The sequence below is a fragment of the Emiliania huxleyi genome, assembly GCF_000372725.1.
Source record: "Emiliania huxleyi CCMP1516 unplaced genomic scaffold EMIHUscaffold_1, whole genome shotgun sequence".
Lineage (NCBI taxonomy): Eukaryota > Haptophyta > Isochrysidales > Noelaerhabdaceae > Emiliania > Emiliania huxleyi.
The window spans coordinates 2,774,634-2,784,621 of NW_005202428.1; the positions used below are offsets into that span (position 1 = coordinate 2,774,634).

At 62.5% G+C, this 9,988-nt stretch overlaps 4 protein-coding genes across 4 annotated transcripts in view; 1 reads left to right on the forward strand and 3 right to left on the reverse strand.

Annotated features, from left to right (window-relative positions):
• Positions 1 to 657: 657 nt before the first annotated feature.
• On the reverse strand, positions 658 to 1,333 carry EMIHUDRAFT_194849 (hypothetical protein; the record flags this gene model as incomplete). Its single annotated transcript, XM_005794496.1, has 3 exons — positions 658 to 682; positions 976 to 1,050; positions 1,188 to 1,333. 3 exons carry the CDS (start codon positions 1,331 to 1,333, stop codon positions 658 to 660), a joined length of 246 nt encoding a protein of 81 aa, XP_005794553.1.
• A 3,063-nt stretch (positions 1,334 to 4,396) lies between these two features.
• EMIHUDRAFT_349408 (hypothetical protein) lies at positions 4,397 to 5,259 on the reverse strand. The gene has a single exon (XM_005794497.1). The coding sequence runs from the start codon at positions 5,057 to 5,059 to the stop codon at positions 4,601 to 4,603; it is 459 nt and encodes a 152-aa protein (XP_005794554.1). The 5' UTR covers positions 5,060 to 5,259; the 3' UTR covers positions 4,397 to 4,600.
• Positions 5,260 to 8,185: 2,926 nt separating this feature from the next.
• EMIHUDRAFT_95276 (hypothetical protein) lies at positions 8,186 to 8,890 on the forward strand (the record flags this gene model as incomplete). The annotated part of the gene is made up of 1 exon (XM_005794498.1): positions 8,186 to 8,890. The coding sequence occupies one exon, from the start codon at positions 8,186 to 8,188 to the stop codon at positions 8,888 to 8,890; it is 705 nt and encodes a 234-aa protein (XP_005794555.1).
• Positions 8,891 to 9,343: 453 nt separating this feature from the next.
• The window catches only part of EMIHUDRAFT_461099 (hypothetical protein), a gene marked incomplete at its 5' end in the record, with an annotated part of 3,144 nt that continues 2,499 nt past the window's right edge, over positions 9,344 to 9,988 (reverse strand). Inside the window, 3 exons of the mRNA XM_005794499.1 lie at positions 9,344 to 9,494; positions 9,572 to 9,627; positions 9,752 to 9,940. The remainder of the gene's footprint in view (positions 9,495 to 9,571; positions 9,628 to 9,751; positions 9,941 to 9,988) is intronic.

Consider the following 9,988-nt stretch of genomic DNA (forward strand, 5'->3'; position numbering starts at 1 on the left):
GACAGAGGAAACGAACCCACCAAACCGGGCGGAACAGGGGCACCCCAACCGGCAAGCACAAGCACCCAGACACGCGGGCAGCAGGACGCGCGGCCCGACCAGCCAATCCTTCACCTCCCGGCAGCACAAGCAGCCACACAAGTCAGCTTTGGGAGCTCTCGGCGACGCCCAATGCGTGCGCCGGTAGGGGGGAGTGTGCGCGCGCGTGTGTGAGATGAGGATTGTGGCAGGCTGGCTGCTGCTGATGTGGGCAAGTGTGCTCTGTGTGCAGCGCTGCGCTGGCGTGCGACGCGCGCGTGCTGTGCGCGTGTGCGTGTTGGATGCGCGTGCGCGTCTGTGTGTGCTGCGCGCGCGCCGCCGTGTGTGCTGTGTGCTGTACTCTGTTGTGCGCCTGTTTGTGCAGCTGGGAGGTGCAGGCTTGGCTGGCAGGGCTGCGCGGCGGGCTGCGGCGCGCTGCGGGTGGTCGTGCGCCTGCCTGGTGGTGTGCGGCGGCCGCTCAGCCCGCCCGACCGGGTCGTCGGCGGCCCAGGGCGCGGGCATGCGGTCTGCGCTGCATGTGAGGCTGCTGCGCGGCTGGCGCGTATGTTTCCGTGCGGTGAGGGACGCGCGTATGTGTTCACGCTGCGGGCGCGGGCGGGCGCGGGGGGCGGCGTGGTCTCACCGCGGTCCGACGTCGGTTGGTCTTCGGCGTGGCGAGGGCGGGCGCGCAAAGAGCTTGCCGCCATCGCGTTGCCGCCAAGGAAAAAGAATGATTGTTGCTCTGCCCATGACCGTGTCCGCCGGCGGCTCCGAGCTCGGGCGAGCGAGTCCTGCGTGGCCGCGGACGCTCCATTGGCAACACTCAGAATACACTCCAAGGGACACGTTTTTTTATTCTGGAGACCGCGTCAAAGACTACCAACTCAGGTCAGACCACAGACGCAAAGGAAGGCGTGCGAAGATAAGGAATGAGGTTAACCTTTTGCGCAGCAACACCTTAAACTTTCATTCAGGCCATCCACAAGATCGGAAAATCGGACACCCCTCTCCACGCCATAGTCTGAGGGTATCCTAAAAGTTCGGCCGATTTGGGTCAAAACGCTAAAAGCACGCCCGGGCGTAGATTTGGGGCAAAACGACAAAAGTGGGCCCGCCCGGGGCAAAATGGTAAAAGTCGCGCGCCACAGGCGCGCGCGAAAATTTTGGACATTCTGCTCTCCGGCGGCGCCCGCAGCGCGGTCTCCAAATCCTCGCTCGCTATAGCGGCGTGCAGCCGGCGGCGCAGCCACGCCTTGTTGCCCGAGAGGGCCTCGCCACGCTCGCCCAGCTCCTCCTTGAGCTCCACCACCTTCATCGCCACCAGATCCTTTTACCTTTCGCATCGCCGCCGCCGCAAAGAGCCCCGGGCTCAGCGGCTCAGCGCCTCAGCCTCGTGCTCAGCAGCGCCCTTATCAATGTGTGACAAACTTGTAGCGCTACATGTGCATGCACATGGACATGGACATGGACATGGACATGGACATGGACATGGACATGGACATGGACATGGATGCACATGGACATGGACATGGACATGGACATGGACATGTGCATGCACATGTGCATGTGTTTGGACACACACCGGCGGGCGCTTTCGAGGCGAGCGGCATTTTTCTAGGCATAGTGTGCAGGAACTACTTCTGCCGTTTGCGGCGTTTGCGGGACGGATAGCTAGTACTTACTGCACCCGGCGCGCAGCGCCGAAGAAAAACTTGAAAAATGCTAAAAGTTGGGCGCTCCGAGACGACCAAAGTGGTAAAAGTCGCACTCTCCCCTGACCCGATCAAAAGCGTAAAAGCACCCGAGGCTCCAGAAACCTAACCCTCAGACTATGCTCCACGCCCAAGCGAAATAAATGAGGTTAAATAAATAAAACGGTCAAACTCTGATCTCTGAGTACTGAGACGAGATATGGGATTTAGGATGTGCATGCGTCCCCGCCCTGCACGATCTTGGCCTGTGAGAGCCCTTCAATCAGGTTAAATCAGGTTAAAGGCGTGTGAAAAGGCGCGTTTATGTGAACACAGCCTCCGGCAGCGCCCGCCGCCCGGGGCTTCGCCCAGCACCACTCGCAACAGCTCTCGCGCGCCGCCACCGTCTGTGCACTGTGGCGACCTCGCGCAGAACTGAGAACATCAACAACGCTGTGAGATGATGGAGAGGGGGGACGACACTGCTTCTGCAGCGTGCACCTCGATCCTGTACCGTGTTTGTTATGACCCCCCCCCAATGTACACACACACCAGTGAGGGAGGGCGAGACGATCGAGGGGTCCCGAACAATGCGGAATCGACCCTATCCAGTGCTCAAGTGCTCAACAACGCTGCTCGCAACAATGCGTGTCGCGCACTCATTTTACCGGTTCTCAATGTCCCCCCCCCCCCCCCCTGCGCGCGGGCCTTCTAGGCCCGCGGGTAGTCTCCCCCCCTCCCCAGGGCCTCCAGGGCTCGCACCTCAACCTCTCACAGACCAAAAAAAGAAAATACGAGAAAGAAAAGAAAACACGCAAAGCAAACGAGGGATGGGACGAGGACAGGGTCCCTACCTGCACGAGCAGGATCACAGACCAGCGCATAGCGCCATACGACGTATTTTCTTCTCAATACAAGGCTGTAAAGAAAAGGTGGTGGAGGCGCTCGCCGCGTGCGGCGATTGAGCGCCTCCCTCTCTCTCCGGCTGCGCGCCTGACCGGTCGGTCGTCGGTGCGGCCTCCGAGTCGGCGTCTAGCGCGCGCGATAAGCTTTTTGCTCGCCTTCCCTGGGACCCCGTGTTGCGTGACTGTCTCTGTGCGATTTCGGGCCCGGGGTTGTGCGTTTATGTGAACAGCGCACAGGATACGAGTATGTGTCTCTGAAACAACGCTCTGAAGAAAAGGTGGAAGCGCGCTGGTCCCTGGCGAGGTACTCCCACGCCTCTCGGGGTTTTGTCTGGCAGAGTCAACCCGAGATGCTGGGGCGAGCCTCGGCGAGACTGCGTCAGCTGTTCCCACAGCAGGCTGGAAGTACCTCGCCAGGCTGGTCCGAGTTGCACCATGCGAGGCACATCTCGACGTGTACATGCCCATGTGGCCGGGCCACCAACGAGCCGGCCATTCGCTAGATTCTGCGTGCTGTCACGCACCCCGTCTGCGCCACTCGAGCGCGCCATGCTCTCGTATTTCGAAACAAACGCCAGCACGCAGGTTTCCATCCGACTGTGCGTATTCTCCGACGAGACGGAGGAGCGCGGTCCGGCGATTATTCCGCTCAAGCGGCCACCCTACCTGGAGGCGCGGGAGACGCAGTGCGTGGCCAAGATCCTCGCGTGGTTGGACCATGCGAGCCTGCGGCACCCGGCCAGCTCCTTCGTCGGCTGGGTCGATTCAGACACTTGGTTCGATCCGGTTCGGATGGCCACGCACCTCGCGAGTGTATATGTGGCGCTGCCTTCAGGCGCCTTGGCCTGGGGCGGCGACTGGCAGCACTGGCAGCGCGCTGCGTGGGACCAGCACGCGCCTCCAACCTCGCTCGGCGGGGTCGGCTTCTCGTGGTGCTCTCCTTGCTCGGTGAGCGCGTGGCCGGAGACGGACCCGCGCCTGAAGCGAGAGAGTCGGGCGGCGGTGGCGGCGCGCTCCTTTGCGATGACGCAGGGAGGGCTCACCTACCTGAGCACCGCCGCAGCGCGCAGGCTTGCGGACAACGCGACGGCGGGCGCCTTTGGCTGGGCGCAGCGCGAGGGCGCCTTCGAGGCGCTCAAGGCGAGGTGGCAGCCCGGGCGGTGCAGTCTCGTGACGGACGTCGCGATCGGCTGGCTCGGCGCGCGCGTCTTTGCGCGGAGCAGGCTGCATGCCGTCGAGGTGTCGCCCAACCTAGAGTACTACCCGTGGCCGCTCTACCGCCGCTTCTCGGCGAGGCACGCTCTCGCGGTGCACGGGCTCAAGAAGGCGGGCGCGCACGCGTGGTTCGCGGAGCAGGCGTCCAACGCTAGCCACGTCCCGCCGCGGCTTTCCTGCCGCGCGTCGCCGTGGGCGCACCAGCGCTCCGCCTCGTGGCGGCTCTGCACGTCGCTCTCCGCCTGCGACGACCCCGGGGTGCCGCTCGAGCCGAGCATAGGCCAGCTGCGCAACTTTTCGGTGCCGTGGGTTCCGGGCGCCGTGCGCGACTTGTGCAAGCTCCACGCCAGCGGGCGGTTGGGACGGAGTCGAAGTGGTGTGCGCTCGCGCGGAGCGGAGAACTTCACACGTCGAGCGAGATGACATATGAGAGAGATGAGACCAGTGTCAGGCGCGACAGAAAACCTGTTTATTTCACAAGCACACACATGCGCGAGGTTCACCATATGTGCACACGAGACACGTGAGTGGTGAGATTCTTAAAGCGGACGGACGACCGTGAGCGCGGTGCGTGATCAAGGCAAATCAAGCCAGCCCCACACAGCCCACGCACGCCCACACGCGTCACGCGCCCCTCGTGCAGGGGCTCACACTGGGCCCCCGCAAAACCCGCGCGTTTCATTTCACATCCTGCCACTGGCGTACATGAACACCCGCTGTCCCACCACTTGCGGACTCTCTCTCCCCGACCCGGCGCACCGATTTGCACCGCTACCTGCCTGCCCTCGGCCTTGCCAGGCAGCTCCTCGAGCTGCTCTGCCTGTGGCGGAGTCTCTCGCGATACCCGGGGACGAGCCCGTGGTAGGGCGGCGCCTCGACGGCGTTAGCCGCGCGCCGCGCAATGTAGACCTCCCTCTGCACCGCTGGAGTCATGCTCGGCGGCAAGCGGTGCGCGACTAGAGTGCGGAAGAGCCGGTCGACGAGAGGGTTCGCCCATCCGTTCACGATGCAGAAGTTTTTGTCGAGCTCGCAGTGGTGCAGCCGGTGCGCCGCGGGCGAGACCCAGAGACCGGAGCGCTGCAGCAGCTTGACCCACCGGCTGCTGGCCCAGCGGCCGTGCGCAGCAGCGTGCGACACCTGGCAAAACATGCCGACGTGCAGGACGACGTACAGGACGAGGTTTGCAAAGTCAGCGAGCCGGGCCCACGCCAGCCAGTGCAGCGCGGCCATTGGAAAGTAGAAGGAGAGGCCCGTCCGGCAAATGCCGTAGTACCTACGGGTGTGCCGTCGCCGTGGCAGCAGGTGAGGCGCGAGAGGGGCTGCTGCGGCTCTGGCGATGGCGAGGCACGCGCCACATATCGGCCGTGAGCCAGTTGTCCGGCTTGACATGGTGGTATTGGAAGCCAAAGCACGCAAGCTCGAAAGGCGTGCGGCTCAGCGGGTCTGCGAATGGCACTGGGGTGTAGTCAAGAGCAATGTGCACCAGTCCCGTCATTGCGTCTGCGCAGAAGAGGCCGAGCAGCGCCGCGCAGCCGGCGTATGGCCACGAGTGAGCGCCCACGACGGCAGCTGCTGAACAGCCGTGAATGCTGAACAGAAGCAGCATCAGCAGCGGGTTCTGTGGATCCGCCCGCCATCGGGAAAGGAGAGGCTGCGGCGCAACCTCCGCTGCAAACGCGGCGAACGAGGCGGCGTTGCGTGCCTCGTACTCGTCGAGCGAGAGGGGTGGGTTATCCGCGACACAGGAGCGGCGGAGACCGTTCCAGAGCGAGCGGCGCACCACGTGGTCAACCATGTAAAACGCGAACGCCAGGGAGCTCTCCGAGGGAGCTCTCAGACGACGTCCTGCTCACACGCACCGACCTGCACACGCACCGACCTGGCACACCGCCTCAACTTTGGAAGAAGAAAAATGGCGGCCCAATGTAGCCAGCCCCCCACAGTGTCGCGCTCCCCGCTCCCGTTCCCCTTTTGTCCCTTTATCGTCCTTCCATGATCCTGCTCGTGCAGGTGGGGACCCTGTCCTTCTCCCCTTTTTCCGTTTTATTCCGCTTGCCCACCGCTTGGCTTCGTCAACGGGCGGCCTCGCCACACTCGCCTCGGCATCACTCGAAGCTGCGAGCTGGCTGCGGCCACAAGAGCGGCCTGCTTGGCACGCAGCTGCGTAATCGTCGGCCCGGCGTGCGCGGCTTTAGCTTGTGCCTTGTCGCTTGTGCGCGTTATTCTCGCCCAGGACTATCTATATTCTTTTGCTTATATTCTCCCCGGACCGTTATATTCTCGAGAATATTCTCGAATATTGAGAATATCTTGACCACGCGTAGGTCGACGGAGACCAAAAGCCGCTCCCAAATCCGAATCTCAGAACATCCGAATGCGAATCTCAGAACCTCCAAAACTTAAAGATTTCAGTCGGCATCCGACCCGAAACCTACTGTATTCCTACTGTTGAGGGGGGAAATAGCTGTTTCGAGCTCTCTCGTCAAGACCGTTTTAGACGCCGCAGCGGTAATGTCAAGAATATTCAAGAATATCTTTGGACTCGAGGTCTACTAAGCTCTAAAGGTCAAGGGCTGCGGAAAGCTCGTATATTCTTGAGGGAAAAGCCGGCCTGGGCATCTGTTTCTCATATTCTCGAATATGGAAGTGCGCGGGACCCTCTATATTCTCAAAGATATTCGAGAATAACGTGCACAGGCCAAGCCGCGGCTTTTCACGGCCTGTGCCGGCGAATTGGCGTTCACGCGCTGAATCATCATCGTCACTGCTCCTGTCTGCTGGTGCTGCTTCTCGCTCGCGTGCGTCCTTGGAAGTTGTACCCGCCTCCTTCACCTACGAGCTCGTATGCCACGTCGCCGCCTGTGTTTGGGTTTCTATGTTTGCGATCGTTTTGGAATTTGGCAAATAAATAAATAAATAAAACGGACACCTCTACTGTGAGATGGGTAAAAAGGAACAGACGATTTGGCATTTGTCAACTCTTTGTGTATTTATTTATTACTCGTACAACTGTATTCCGATCTCCGCGGGCCGCCGGTCCCGGTGGTCCACCGACCGCGCACCACTAAGCACTGTGGTCCCCCCCGCCCCACACGCCACAGTTGTCACGAGTCGCTCTCGAGACCAGCAAGATCCGTGACCGTGTATAAAAAGCGACCTTGTCACAATGAGTTCACAGACGTGCGTGCTGAGAAAATTGGGCGGGTCGAGAGGGCTGATGTGCCTTTGAGGAAGTGCTCCAAGGTCGCAGATCGGCGTGAGAAGTTGTCTCTCATCATTACCGACTAACCAGAGTTACATAGCTTCTGCACGCTCCGCTCGCACTCGGCTTCCCCCCCAAAGTTCTCTGTCTAGCAGTACCCGCGTCAAATTTTTGGTACAGCGCAGCGGGCCTAGCAGTCCCAAGCATGCTCGCGGCATGCACGAGAGCGCGCGCTCGTCCCAGGCTGAAATCCTCCGGCCTAGAGGGGGCGTCTGTTTTCCCTCGAAATTTCCAGATGTTTAAGTGCTGGGGGGCCTCTGTTTTTCTTTTGTTTGGAAAGGTGGTGTATACAGGCCAACCAAGCAGAGGCGCGGGCGGTTGAGGAGCATGGATGGTGGCGGCGGCGCGCAGAAGAGCGGGGAAGAGCTCGCGGCGGAGCGCGACGCGGCGGCGCGCGGAGCTGAGCCGGGCGCGGGAGGACCTCGCATCGGAACGGGAGGAGGCTGCAGCGCGCGAGCGTCACAGCAGGCCAACCAAAATTGCCCCAAAAGCAAGCAGCACTTACTTGCACTTGGAGCACTTGGAGTGCAGTCGGTAACCTCACATCCAGGGCCGGGGGGCTAAGAAGCACACCCAGCGGGCCAGATGATCGGGACCGGGTTACGGGCTAGAGAGCCCGCCCACTTGCTTGGATTCGCTTCTGAGAAGGTGTGAATGGGACATCGAGCAAGTGGTCCACACGCTAAGCGCAATGTTCAAACCGACCTCTGTCGAGCCTGAGCTCAGGCAGGGGCTGTAAGGTAGTGAAAGACCTTCCCTGGGTTTGTCTCTCACACCCTCACTGTCGTCGCACGCGAGGTTCTTGCCTTATCACCCTACTGTGAAAGTATCCAGACTGTGCACGTCGGCTCGAGTCGATGCCAAAGAATCGCCTCGAGGACCTGCCTCCGGACGTGCTGCGTCAGATCTTCCGCCTCCTCGCCGATCCTTTCGCTCCCGCCTCTGCGTGCGCACTCGTGGGCTGCTGCCGCTACACCCGCTCTGCCTTCCGCAGCCGCGCGACCGGCGCTGACCGCACCGAAGTCGAGCGTTTGAGGCTTTGGTGGGGCCGGGCGACCGCGTTTTGCGGGTCTCACAGGACGACCGCGTCACACATGAGACTGGCGACGACCGTCGGGCTGAGCGAGAGTTTCGCCGTCGCAGAGGCCCCGACGCTCGCGCTGCTGCTGGAGCGCGGCTCGTTCCGGCGGCTCTGCTGGCTCCAGCTTTACGGCAGCCTCCTGAGCGAGGCCTCCCTCCGGCCGATCGTCGAGACGCTGGCGGCGGGCGCCTCTCCCTCGCTCAAGAGCCTCGACCTCGCGGGCAACCACCTCGGCGACGCGTCGTGCGCCATGCTGGCCGCGCGGCTGAGCGAGAGCCCGGCGCGCGTGCTGCCGGCCCTGGAGGTGCTCGGACTCGGCTCGACCCGCATCAGCAGCCGCGGCGTCGAGGCGCTCGCTAGAGCGCTGGCTCGCGGGGCCATGCCGCGGCTGGTGGGCCTCGGGCTGCGGTCGAACGACATCGACGACGAGGGCGTTATTGCGCTCGCCGAGAGCGGCATGCTGGGCCTCGCGGCGCTGAGGGAGCTCTTCCTCTGCGGAAACGACCGCATCACGTGCGCCGGCATCGACGCCCTCGCGGCCCGCTTGCTTGGAGGCTCCTTCCCCTCTCTGCGCTGGCTCGACGTGCCGCCCCTCAAGAGCAGCGCCTTCCACGCGGCCTGCGCGGCGCGCTGCGTGTGCGTGCTCGACACTCTCGGACCAGCGCACGCTCCCGAGAACCCAACCGCCGGTAGCCAGCAGCCCGCGACGTACGAATGAAATGACGACCTGTCGAGAGGCGAGAGGAGCTGGTCTTTGGAGCTTTGCGTGAAAAAAGTTTTGTTGATTGTTGTGTCGATACACACACCGCGCGCCGCCAGTAATTGTAATTTTGTTATTATTATGCATAATATCTCGCTGGAGGCCTGGGGAGGGGGGCGAGCACAGACACGAGACAGTCAGACACTAATTGTAATTCTAATACACAAACAAAAGAGTTCGCACTGCATGCGCACACGATTCCAGTGTGTGTTGCGAGACGCTTGGCGGACAGACAGACCGCCTCTCGGCCCCTCCTGCTGCTCCTTCCAGGGTCCAGCGAGAGCGATACGACGTAGCTCGTAGGCCCTACTGAGGCCTAGCGCAGGCCCTCCCCGGGCCCTCCAAGTAGGAGCATGGTGCATGCAACCCTGACATTCGACTCTGCCTTCCCCGCCCCCTCCCTGGGCGCCTTCAGGAGAGGAAGCCGAGCAGGTTGGGCGGATCGTGCGGGCTCCACCACCGCTGTACGATGGGGTAGGAGGAGATGCAGACTACGTACGTGCAGATCAGGACCTTGCCCTTCGCCTTTGTGAGCTGCGACTTCCTGTGGTCGCCGCGCCGCCTGCGGTGGCGAGCCCGTGGGGCGGGGCGTGTGAAAGCAAGGCCCCGCTCACGGGTGCCTCGTCTCTGACGATGCACCAGGTGTGCGCAGTGGAGAGGATGAGGAGCGAGGCGAAGACGGCGAGGTTGGCCGCCTGTGCGGCGCAGGGCGGCCGCCTCGACGGGGGTGGGGAGGGCGGCATGGGTCTGGGAGGGAGTCGGTAGCTCGTCGCCTTGCCAAGCCAGTGCTATTATTCTTATTCTTGTTGTTACTATGACCTTGCCCAGCCAGTGCACGCGGTACAGCCGCCGCACGTCTGCCGCGTAGACCACCACCAGCATGTAGCAGACGTAGCCTGCGAGCATGGCGGCAGCCTCGACCGCCTCGATGCGGCCGTCGCTGAAGATGTAGCACAGCCACGAGATCGAGAGCAGGTACGTCACCAAGTCGCGCGCGAGCGGCCGCCGCTTCAGCAGCAGCGGCTCCGCCCCTCCGGCGGCGACGCCGCAGATGCC

Excerpts from the sequence above, each read along its gene's own strand:
- EMIHUDRAFT_349408 (XM_005794497.1), bottom strand. The coding sequence starts at position 5,059 with ATGGCCGCGCTGCACTGGCTGGCGTGGGCCCGGCTCGCTGACTTTGCA.